General features: G+C 37.3%; 1 protein-coding gene across 1 annotated transcript in view; it reads left to right on the top strand.

Moving 5' to 3' along the window:
- RABL6 (RAB, member RAS oncogene family like 6) overlaps positions 1–13,059 on the top strand; it is an 81,533-nt gene that overhangs the window by 28,008 nt on the left and 40,466 nt on the right. Inside the window, exon 5 of the mRNA XM_020981840.2 lies at positions 1,037–1,128. Coding sequence (XP_020837499.1) covers positions 1,037–1,128 — 92 coding nt within the window. The remainder of the gene's footprint in view (positions 1–1,036; positions 1,129–13,059) is intronic.

The raw sequence follows: 13,059 nt of genomic DNA, 5'->3' as shown, positions 1-13,059 counted from the left end.
GCATATCTTTCATTTGAGGATCAGTCTAGCCAGGTTTCTACGGTTGTTTGGAGGGAATGGGACTACAACCTTCATTAATAGATTAATAACCATTTGAACTAATAACTATTTGAAAGTAATAAGTAATAAAAGTAAAGTAATAAATGATAAACCTTTTGAAGTATTAAATATAATAATGGTGCTTTTAACTTTTTAAGTGTTTCATTGTGCCTTCACTTCCATTTTTGTCATTCTTTTCTTATAATATCCTTGGAAATTGTAATACCATATAGGCAAAGAACAGAGACTCTTAACAGAGGAGTTAAGGGGCTTGTCCACAGCACAGGTTGAGATGACAAAGCCAGTGTTAGAGAACACATATATGTTCTGAAGCCCAGTCCAGTGCTACGCCACACTATCAAGGAAGTTTCAGGCACTTTGCAAATGGCTAGTATTTAATACAGAGTTCTGCACCCTAGATATGACATGCAGTGTTATTGGACTTGACCAGTCCAGCTGCCATGTCTGGAGATAACTTTAGAGTGAAATTCTGTCCTGATCGAAGAGGAGGAGAACCTCTGTAGGAATATGTGAGACTTTTGTCAGAGGGCTGACGTGAATAATTTATTCTTTCCTAGGAGCACCATGGCCAGTTAACCTTAGAGTTTCACAGAAACAATAGATATGGCACAAAGTAGAAGAGGAGCTAGGAAGGGTTACAACATTTTGCTAATTGTGCCCTATAAAAGTTCTCTGGAAACACGTTATGAGCTAAACCAGAAGAAATATTTTGCTCCAGAATGGCCACCTGCTCAAGCATTTTTTTCCTTGCTTCTGTATAATAATTTGTTGATATAATGACAGCATCTAACCTTCTGAACCCTACAATCCAAATATTGTTGAAAATTTAGTGTAAATGACAGAATATTTTTATTCTGTCAGTCAAAGACATCTGCCTACTTAGCCTTTAAAAAGTTTTTTTGAGTTTCAAAAAACATCTACAAATGCCTTTGGGGAAATGGAATTGTTTGTGATCTCTGTTCCTTTCTCTTCCTAGGCAGAATCAGAGATGGCTCTCGATGCTGAGTTCCTGGATGTATATAAGAACTGTAATGGGGTAGTCATGATGTTCGATATCACAAAGCAATGGTAAGGAAGACCTAAGGTGGTTCTCTAAATTAATAGCCTCTCACTTATTTTTAGCAAAGTCAGTATGACTATATATTCAGCATTTATCATGTAACTTAACATGGCACCCTCCTTATTCATCTGATAAAATGGCCAAAACAAGATCTCTTATGTCTTAGATTATTGCCTTGAGCTCTGCATGTTTTTGGAAGATATTATTACTAATATATATATTTCCTAGCTGAGAACCAATGCCCAAGGGTGGGGAACCTGTGGCCTCAAGGCCACGTGTAGCCTTGTAGGTCCTCAAGTGTAGCCTTTGACTGAACTCAAACTTCATAGAACAGATCCCCTTAATAAAAGGATTTGTTCTGTAAAACTTAGACTCAGGCCACACCCAAGGACCTAGAAGGCCACAGGTTCCCTACCCCTGGGCTAGATAATACTTGAAGTTAAAATGGAATTGCATGTTCTTTATGTGAATATTAATATCAGTGTCTAAAAAAAGAGCAAAGAAGGTTGATAGTCACAGGTTAGCTGGGTAAAGAGTGAACAAGGTCTGAGTTAGCTAAGTCAGGTCAGTTTTTAACTAATGCACATTTACTGATCTCTTAAGCTCATCAATGCCACAATCTTCAGGATAGCCAAGTGCCAAATATCTTCTTTATTCAGATTTGACCTGTATCACATTTGTACATCTTAATGTATGTGTTTTGAAGTATCGGTTTTTAATACTCACCTGATTACATAGACAGTGATACCTTTATCCTTTTTAATACTTTACCAATATCTTGGAAATTTATCTAGTGATTGATAAACACCAACACCATAGATCAGTTATTAATACTCAAGGAATATAGAACTTGCTGGTCATTTGACCCAGATGTTGAAGTACTATATACCACTTCCCTCTAGTACAATAAAAACCATAGCTCCCACACTTTAAAACAAGCTAGTAGAAGCTTTATTTAGAAACAAAATACACATTGCTGTGAGGAAACTTATTTAACAAAGCAGTCCTCTTCCCCTTTACAAGCTTTTTTACCATGACAATTTGCAATAGACGTATAAGGGGATTTGTCTGCATTTCTGCTTTGATACATAACTTTATCATCCTCTAGCCTATAAATACTGTCTGTCAGCTTTTTCCACCAGTAGCAAAGACATGAATGGAAAGGGTTTTAAAAAACAAGGACGAAGAATAGTGCATGATTTTTTTGCTTGGAATGGAATGGAATAGAGACCAGTTTCTAAAATACATGTGTTCATGTCAAGAGGGAACATGCAGTGCCTCTCTCCTATATCCCTATAGGGCTGGACACCTTAAATTTAAAATCATGCCATGGAAATGACCTATGATTTTTAAAGGCTGTGCCACTATAGCCCACAGCCTGGAAGCTTATACCATGAAAGGCAGTTACAGGCCTGGAGACAGACTATTTTATGAGGACTAGCCTTGTCAAATACTTGTCAAATTAGAGACTGACCACTATGTGATGAGTTCTTTGGCCAAGGAAACTCAAAGAACAAATAAAATTTCAGAATGGTTCCCAGTCCAGATTCATATAGTTTTTAGACTACTATAAATACCTAATTTAACACGCTACTGGAAGAACTGAATCACAGAAATTTTGACAGTATTGCTGTAAATGAAACCAGAAGGCACTCACTGTCCAAAGAAAACAAGAAGTATCATTTCTTGAGATGTTTGTCTTGCATTGAATTTCTCATAATGATCATTTTTTTTAAAGACCACTATCAAGATAATTATAGCTTACTTACCAATATCTGCTGCAGAGGACGAGGAGGTAAAAAAATTGTATGAAGAACTTGATAAGAACTTCCATGTTAAGTGAGCATATACGTTAATACTTGGTAACTTGACAGTGAAGGTGGATATAAGAAAGGGTAGCCAAAAGAAAATCAGAAAATGTGATTTAGGAAAAATAAGTAAAAGAATCCAAAGGTTTGTAGATTACACAGAATCCCACATATCATAAATTCTTTCATGAAAAGAGAACCTGGAGGTAGTAGACATGGCAGATACCAAGTAGCATTACCAAAAAATCCCAAATTGGTAAGAACTTAACAGTTGGTCTCATATTTGTATAACAAGTGAACTTCTTAGAGCAAATACCAATATCAGTTCCAAAGTAAAAGAAAGAATAAAAAATAAAGAGGGAATTTGATTAAAACAACTCTGGTCTGACCTATTTAAACAATGTGGAAAAAAATAGGAAACAGATAAAAGAACATACATAGATAGACCTGTCACCATTTCCTGTGGAAGTTTAATATAAATTATTTGCCACGGTGAAGGGTTCAAAAAAGTCTAAAAATTACCTAGGCCAACAAACACTTGATCTCCTTGCAAAACAGAAAGATAAGCAAGGGTAGTACTAATCTAGACTTTAAACTCATTTATAAAATCCTCCAGAGGAAGATGGTGAAACATTAGAAACAGTCCCCAGTAAGGACCCAGACACTAGGCTTCTTGTCAACTCAGACTGGCCCAGGTCCAGAATTTTTGTTCTTGCTCTCCCCTATCCTCTACTAAGGAAAGTAAAACAAATCACCATCCTAGCCTGGGCCTGGGAAACAGCTCCTCTTACTACTTTAATGGATGTAACAATCTACTGCCATATGGCTAGCAGACTCTCCTCCCTTCTTTGAATCCATGCAATTCATAATTCAAAGCTGTCTAGGTGAAAACTTCCTTCCCCTACTACCACTCAACCAAAACTGATCTAATTGCCAAATCCAGTAGACTTTTCTCTGTCTCCATTCTTTTTTACCTCTCTGTAGTCTTTAGCATTCAGTCACCCTCTTCCTCTTTCTTTTTTTTCTTTCCTTTTCAATTTTTTTGTTTGTTTGTTTTGGGGCTTTTTTTTGCTAGGCATGGGGTTAAGTGACTTGCGACTTGTCCAGGGTCACACAACTAGTAAGTGTCATGTGTCTGAGGCCAGATTTGAACTCAGGTCCTCCTGACTCCAAGGCTAGAACTTATCCACTGCACCACCTAGCTGCCCCCCACCCTCTTGTTCTTAATATTCTTTTCTCTAGGTTTTTGGGATGCTACTCTCTCCTGTTTCTCTTATCTATCTAACCACTCTTTTTCGGGTTCCTTTGCCAGATGTTCATCTAAGTCATACCTGCTAACCATGGGTATCCCTCAGGACTCTGTCCTGGTACCTCTTCTCCCTCTGTACTATTTCACTTGGTGATCTTATCAGCTTCCGGGGTTCAGTTATCATCTCTATGTAGATGACTCCTAGATCTTCTTATCTATCCCTATAACCTCTCTGCTGACCTTCGGTCTCACATGTCCAACTGCCCTATTAGACATCTGAAACTGGATGTCCTATAGAAGTCTTACAGTTAAGGTGTCCAAAATTGAACTCATTTTTTCTGGAAAACCCTCCCTTCTTCTTAACTTTCCTATTACCGTTGAGGATACCACCTTCCTCCTGGTCACCTGGGCTTGCAACTGAGGTGTTATTCTTGACGCTTTGCTCTTAAGCGCTGCCTTCCCACACACACATTCAAGCTGTTGCCCAAGTCCTGTCATTTCTACCTTCACAACATCTCTCCTATATGCCTCCTTCTGTCCTCTAACTGTCACCATCCTGATATGAGCCCTCATTATGTAATGTCTGAACTATTGCAATAGCTTGCTACTTGGTCTGCCTGCCACAAGTCTCTCCCCCTTCCAGTTCATCCTCTGTTCATCTGTCAAAGTAATTTTTCTCAAGTGTAGGTCCAACCATGTCATCCCCCTACTCAGTAAATTCCAGGGACTCCTTGTCATCTCCAGGATCAAATGCGAAATCTTCTGTTTGGCATTCAAAGCTCTTGATTACCTAGTTCTTCCCCTTCCCTCTTTGCGTCCCCCCCATGTACTCATCAGGCCAATGACTTTGGTCTCCTTGCTATTTTTTGCATAAGATACTCCATCTCTCCACTGGGCTTTTTTTTTTTAAGGCAATTGAGGTTAAGTGACTTGCCCAGGGTCACACAGCTAGTAAGTGTCAGATGTTTGGTCTGAGGCCGGATTTGAACTCAGCTCCTCCTGACTTCAGGGCTGATGCTCTATCTTACTGTGCCACCTAGCTGCCTCTTAACTGGGCATTTTCTCTGGCTGTCCCTCACACCTGGCAAGCTTTCCCTCCTCATATCTACCTCCTGGCTTCCCTGGCCCATTTCAAGGTGCAGCTTAAATTTTATATCCTATAGGAAGTTTTTCCCAATCTCTCTTAGTTGTAGTGCATTCATTCTATTGATTATTTCCTATTTATCTTGTATATAGCTTGTTTACATGTAGTTTTTTGCTTGTTGTCTCTCCCATTAAATTGTGAGCTCCTCAAGGGCAGGAACAGTTTTTTACCTGTCTTCTTACCTCCAGAGTTTAGTACAGTTTCTGGCACATAGTAGGCACTTAATAAAAGTTTATTGATTGATTTTGCTCTAGTTTTGAAGAGTTGGCAGTTTTTGTCAGGGCCAAGTCCCTCACTTTTGCCTTTGATCCTGTCTCCTCTAGAAGGATATCCCTATCTGTACTCATTTCCTCTCTAATCTTTAGCGTGTTATCTACTGTTCCTTCCCTGGTGTCTACAAACATGCTGTATCTCCCCTGTCCTTAAAAAAAACTTTCACTTAACTCTGCCTTCTCCTCAGTCTAATGCCCTGTATCTCTGTTTTAAAAAAAAAAAAAAGTTTTTGTTCTGAATTTGATGAACCTGGGGGAAAAAAGAAAACATTTCTGTATACAAAGCAGAACAGAAAAAGAGGATTATATGTGAAATGATGTATCTCCACTTCATACAACTCATTTTATATATATATAGTATATATAATATGTATTTATGTACGTATTTGTGTATAAATTCAGCACACTACTTGTTTTTAATAAGTTTTTATCCATTTTTACATCATAATTTTCCCCAGTATCCCTCCTCCACCTGCCTGTTTCCCCCCTCCAGAACCATTCCATATAACAAATGGTGTTTTTAAAGCCCCCCTTCCCCCCCAAAAAAAAGGGTGAAGGGGGGAAATCAGCACATCCAAACAATACAGTAAAAAGTGGGAAAATATAAGACCTGTGGGCCTTCCTCTGAGAAGGGGTGATTTGAGAGTGTGCTCTCATTTCTTTTGAGCCATGCTTATTCATTATAATTTTGAGAGGCTTACTTTTGAATTTTTTTTTTGGTGGTTCTTTCCATTTACATTGTTGTAGTCATTGTGTATGTTGTTTTCTTGGCTTAGTTTACTTCATTCTCTATCATTTCCATGCTTCTATATAGTCATCAGATTCATCCTTTCTTGTAGCACAGTAATATTTCATTACATTCATGTATAAGTTTATTTAGCCATTCCCTGAGTGATGGGTATCTGCTTTGTTTCTACTTCATTGCTGTCACAAAAAGTGCTGCAGTGTATGAGTGTGCCCATCTTCCCACAATCCGCCCAACACTGACTATTGACATTTTTTGGTTATCTTTGCCAATTTGCAAGGTGTGAGATAGACCCTTAGGGTTGTTTTGATTTGCATTTCTCTTCTTATTAGTTATTTGGAGCATTTCATACTGCGGTTCATACTTTGCAATTCTTCTTTTGAGATAAATGTGAAACAAGGATTTTTCCCCCTTCATCTGTTTTTCTTTTTATCCTAGGTATATTGATTTTGTCTGTTCAAAAAAGCTTTTCTGTTTCATGTAATCAAAGTTACCTGTTTTATCTTTGAGAATTGCCTCTATCTCTTATTTAGTTAAGAATACATCTCCTACCCATAGCTGTGAGGTGTACATGATCTGCTTCTCTTATAATTTTCTGTAGTCTGATCTTTAATATTAAGGCCAACATATCCATTTAGAATGTATTGTTATTGGAATATGTATAATAGCATGTTACTTTTTGAAATGTCTTGTTTGTGTTTCCATCTGAACTTTCTTTTATTCTTTTCTGTATGTTTTTAAAATGCTTCAATTGACCCTCTTTTATTTATTTTTTGGAAATACTATCACTACCTCTTCTATTTCCCCCCAAGCCCTTCCCTCCATTAAAAAGGGGGGGGGGGAATCCTTGTAACAAATAAGTGTCATAAAGTGAAACAGATCTATATGCATATCAAAAAATGTATGTCTTGTTTTGCACATTAAGTCCATCACCCCACTCTCAGGAGGTAGGTAGCATACTTCATCATTACTCCTTTAAGTTGAGGTTTGTCATTGCATCAGTCAGAGTTCATAAGTCTTTCCAAATAATTTTCTTTACTGTGTTGTTATTACTGTATACATTTTATGTAAATCTTGCAGGTTTCTCTGAAACCATCCTTTTCATCATTTCTTATGGTTCAGTACTGTTCACATTCATATTTCATAATTTGTTCAGTTATTCCCCAACTGATTGGCATCTCCTCTGTCCACAGCTCTTTGATCTCTTTGGAATATAAACCTAGTAGTAATATTGATGAGTTAAAGGGTATGCACTAAACTCTTTGGGCATAGTTCCAAATTGCTTTCCAGAATGGTTGAACCAGTTCACCTAAATCTCTTCTCCCCTTGATAACCAAGTTCCCAGAAAAAAACTATCTACATTTGTGCTTTCTTCTTACTTACCTTCCACCGTTCATCCCCTTGCAGTCTGATTTTTGACTCCACAACTTGACTGAAACTTCTTGTCAAGGTTTATGTACTTTTTAATTGCTAAAGCTGATGGCCTTTTCTCAGACCTCATAATTCTTGACCTTTATTCCTGTGTTGACCATGCTTGCCCCTTTCTAGATACTCCCTCCCTTGACTTGCATGATTCTGTTCTCTCTTTGTTCCCTCCTATTTGATAGTTTCTTCTCTGTCTTCTTGACTTTATTATCATCTAAGTCCCCTCCCCATTGATGCTTACATGAGAGCTCCCCCAAGGCATTGTCCTGGGCTCTCATCTCTTCTTTCTGGATAACCCCTCTGAATAATCACATCAGCTCCCATTAGTACAGTTATTTCTATTTGACACCTAGGTCTTTGTGTACAGCCCTCAAATAGATTTTATTACCTCTCTCTTAAACCATCCTTCTTCCTAAGTTAACTGTTGCTGTAAAGCATGCCATCACCTTTCCAGTTACCCAAGTCCCCAACCTTGGTGTCATCTTCCATTCTTTACTCTTCCTCATCTCCCCTTATATCTTATCAGTTGCCAAGTTCTTTTGATTCTACTTCCATGTACTCTTTCACCTTCTCTCCTGTCACACAGCTACTGCCCCTAGTTCAGGTTCTTATAACCTTAGACTTAGAAAGCATAAACTGTTGTCATAGCTCCCTGATTGCTACCTGTTTTAAATCTCTCACCTCTCCAGTCCATCCTCCATATAGCTACCAAATAGATATTCCTAAAGTACAAATCTGACCTTGTTATGACCCTAGTCAAGAAGTTTCATTAATTCCCTGTTACTGCTAGGAAGAAATGCAAGTTCTTCTGTTTGGCATTGAAAGCCTTTTACAGTCTGGCTCCAATCTCTTTCTAAACTGATTTCACATTACTTCACTCTCATACTATATATACCAGCCTACTGGCCTACTTGCTATTTCCTGGACATAACATTCCATCTTCTGCCTCTCCCTTTGCTCAGATTACCCCTTAAGCTGGAAATATTGCCCTTCTTCAGCCTCTTAGAATCCCTAGCTCCCTTTAAGATTAAATTTAAATGCCTTTTCCTAATGAAGTGTTTCCAGATTGCCCACCTCTAGATGTTAGTGCTCTCTCCCCCTCTCCTGATGACCCAAGAGTGGTGAAAAAGCAAGATGACAGACCAAAAAAAATGGAAATTTCTGTAAGCAAATACTTCATCACTGATAGTGCATCTCCCTTATTTGGACTTTAACATCTTAGTTCTCAGTTTGCAGCATAAAGTTGAAATATCTAAGAAAACAAAGTTTAAAAAAAGCAGAATCACACAAAGTATACTGAGAAGAGATTTATACAATTTTGAATGCTTTAAGAGATGGATTCCAAATATCTTTCAAGATATTTTGAAAGAGTATAAAACCAAATGTTTCGGGGTGAGAGGAGAGGTATTACCATTTCAGAAAAGTGAAAAAGTTCAGAAAATACTGAGCAAAAGGCTACTGACCCACATACCTACTTTATGAGAATGGTCTTCACAGGTATTGAGGATTTCTGTGCTAAAAAAAAGAAATATGAAAAGGGAACCAGCAGGCTTTTTCAAACAGTATTCTGTACTAGACCACATATTTATAGTTATGTAATTGACTAAGATGTATAGAATACAAAAGAAAAATCCCATTTGTTGATTTTTAAAAAACATTGAGTTCATAGAGAAAAATGTAACCTTAAAACACTAACTTCCAACAGGCTTGTGTTTCCTATGTTTATGTCAAAATCACCACGATGGAGCCCACAAAATGTGAAACAAAGGGAAAGAGGGGAGGGAACAAGCATTTAAGTACCTACTGTGTCGTGGCACTTTCCAAATTTTAATCTCATTTGATCCTCACAACAACCTCATGAAGTAAATGCTATTATTTTATAGTGGAGGAAACTTTGTTTAATTCTCTTAATTATCAGTGTCAAAATGGGCATAAGATATGGAGACATGCTCACCAAAGGTGTTTGCCATCGTCTTGAAGGATGTCCAACATAGAGTTTAGATGGAAGAGGCGTTCCCTCTGAATGGTGAGGTCTTTCACATGCTTCTGATTTCAGGTGATTATGTTGATTGCATCAAGCCCCAGAATATTACAGAACCTGTTAAATGAGATTCATAATCATTCAGAGGAGTTTGGCATACCTATTCACACAGGAAGAAAGTAATGTATGAAGAATGCCTTTTGTCCAGACTATGATGTTACAGTTGGATGAACAGCCATAGAACTGGTCCATTGGTACACATGCTGTAGATGGATAGTAACTTGGATAGGAAGAAGAGAACAGGCTAGATTGCGTTTAGGAAATTATGCAATATTTTTAATGATCCCAAGCTTCTCCTTAAAACAAAAACTCATATTTCTAATACTGATAGTCTTCTGGTGAGAGATAGCTTATCATAGTGGATAAAGCACAGACTTCAGAACCAAGAAGACCTGAGTTCAAGTCCTACGTCAGACACATACAGTTTTTGTGACTCTAGGCAAGTCACTTAATCTTTCATTGCTCCCAGGCAACTCACTTAAGACTATGGATTGCAGAGAATGTGCCAACCTGCATTGGTAGAAAGAATTTCTCACCCCAGAGTTCCCTATGCTAATGAAACAAAATATCCAGACCCCATCCCTGTCCTTTGATAGTTATGCAAGGTTCCCAAAGTGGGCAATACTGCCCCCTGGGGGGCGCTAGAATGATCTAAGGGGGCAGTAGTAGCCTCGAGTGCAATTGGGGGACATTGAATAAAAATAGGAGGTTGGTAGAAGCATAAGGAAAGAAGAGAAGATAGGAAAATTTTGAAAAACCATTTATACATGTTTCATCTGTTGTGTAACAGAGTTAAAGTCATAGTGATTACATTATTATCCAAATGAACACACAAAATGCAAGTTATAACCAATTAGTGATCAAGTCTGCTGACAGGTCTTAACAAGCAGATGTTGGCAGGTAAGCCTGTTGCACATTGTCAGGAAGTGCAGTATGCATCAGCAGAAATATGTGCATGTAATGACTTGTTTTCAATACGATACTATACAGTTAACATGATACAATGTTGTGTCATCAAAATTTCAATCCAGGAAAGAAACATAAATTTACAATCCATTAAATTTAAGATGCATCATTTTTTTAAAAATGTTTTGTTTTTTTAAATGACGCAGATTTTTTTTAAAAACCATTAAAGGGTTAAAGAAAATAGATGTTGGGGGGGGCGGTGAGTAATTTTTTTTAAAGGGGCGGCAATAGGCCAAATAAGTTTGGGAACATGTGTTATATGTCTTCAAAGCATGGAATGCCATAGTCTCCAAAGAATTAAAGTTACATTTCACCCAGAGGGCAATAAAGAGATGAATGATAGGTGTAAGTAGACTGTTCTATATTACCAGTAAAGAATTATATAAGAGAAGCAATATAAAAGATTGTCAGAGAAATGTTTGACTGGAAAGGGAAATGAACTGTCATATAAAAAATGAGGAATGGCTCATGTATTTCGTTGGTACTAATATAGTTCCATCATATTAAGCAGACACCCTGTGGAAGTTTTACAGGAGGACGTGGAAAAGCATATACTGGATGCGTTTAGCATGGGCTGTGATCTAAACCATTGGAAGGGGAGTATCTGCATCAATAAGATCACAGCTCCAGGGGGCAGCTAGGTGGCTCAGTAGATAGAGCTCTGGCCTTGGAGTCAGGAGGACGTGAGTTCAAATCTGGCCTCAGACACTTGAAACTTACTAGCTGTGTGACCCTGGGCAAGTCACTTAACCCTGATTGCCTCACCAAAAAAAAAAAAAAAACACAGTTCCATCAAAGAATTAATAAGTTAGTATAAGGGCAAGAAATCGTAGAATTCTTAAAGTATAACCCATTTTAAATGGATGAAGGGAAAATTTTTTTTATTCAGTTGGTAATTAACATGCAATTTCTAGAGGAACTTATTTGAGGCAAGTAGCTTAGCAAGATACAATCATGTAGAAAAAAAGCATCAAATGTGGAAAAACAGCAGCAGCTGCTGGTTATGCAAAGAGCTCCCAAACTTTATGTATCAATATATAAAACAGAATGAAACTTTTCCATTGATGTAATAGGATTATTCATTTGGTTTATTTCCATCTGGCCTAGGACACCTTTGGATTGTATAATTTGTGATAGACTGTTAGCTTCAGCTAAATACCCCAGTAACTGTTGCCTGTTGTTCAGTAGTACTCAAAGGGTGTTAGTTTGTCGACAGAAATATTCCATCAGATCCTCTTTCTGTTAGTCTCAGATATTTATGAAAGATGACGTGGAAGGTCACTGAATTTATCACTGACATTTTTTTAAACTATTTGGAACACAGCAGCTAAGCTTATATAAGAGAGTCCCTTGGCTTTAGGACAGATCGATATTCCCTAGTATCTGATTGTTTCATGTGAGTGAATCAGTGCTGCTGACTCTAAATTGTTGGTGGGCTTTCAAAATGTTTTCCATTATATTGCTAGAAACACTTTTACCTTATTGATTTTAAAGTTTCTGACTTTTCTATTCTCTGGCCATATGAGTAGTTCTATGACTTACTTAGATTGTTGGAACTAAAGTCATAGCCCAAATAGATCATCTTCTGTTAGTTAAAAAGGGCCTAAAGGTTAAGCAGAAGTTGTTCTGAGCAGTAGGTATAGTAATGCTTCATTTATTTAAACTGTATTCAGAATTTGATTATTTGACCTAAAGGCTAAAATTTACTTCCAAATATGTGAGAAGCAAAATCTCACAAAGATTTATGTTAACAAGATATCAGGCAACATTAGAGAACAAACTTTTAAGAGGAGATTAGCATATTTTGTATAATTATGTTTATATGTAACAGATGTACTTCATCTGTTCAGTTAAAGTAGTTTTCATTTATCTTGCATCCTTAGCACATAGCACAGTGCCTGACACATAGTAATGACTTAATAACTGTTTTAATGAATAAATACTTAGACACTTGTCAGCAATTAGCTTAAATGTACAGTATGTACTTAAAAACAGCAAAATATTTCTTTTAAAGTATAAATAAGATTTTGTGCTAATTTATATATGTGTTCCCCCAAGCAATCCAAAATGTTGAAGTTCTTTGTGCATTTTTTAAAAATAGCTTGTGGTGCTAAAATTTCTGAAACTACTATTACCACATGTAAAGTAATAAGCTAGATGATGCAGGGTGCTAGACCTGAAGTTAGGAAGACCTGAGTTCAAATCCTGCCCAGACACTTCCTCACTGTGTGACCCTGAGAAAGTCACTTTATTTCTGTCTGCCTCATTTTCTCCCTCTGTAAAATGGGA

The sequence above is a fragment of the Phascolarctos cinereus genome, unplaced genomic scaffold, assembly GCF_003287225.1.
Source record: "Phascolarctos cinereus isolate Bilbo 61053 unplaced genomic scaffold, phaCin_HiC Scaffold_2;HRSCAF=192, whole genome shotgun sequence".
In the NCBI taxonomy this organism is placed as follows: Eukaryota; Metazoa; Chordata; class Mammalia; order Diprotodontia; family Phascolarctidae; genus Phascolarctos; species Phascolarctos cinereus.
The sequence above is the reverse complement of the archived record's forward strand: the minus strand, read 5'-3'. Positions and strand labels throughout refer to the sequence as shown.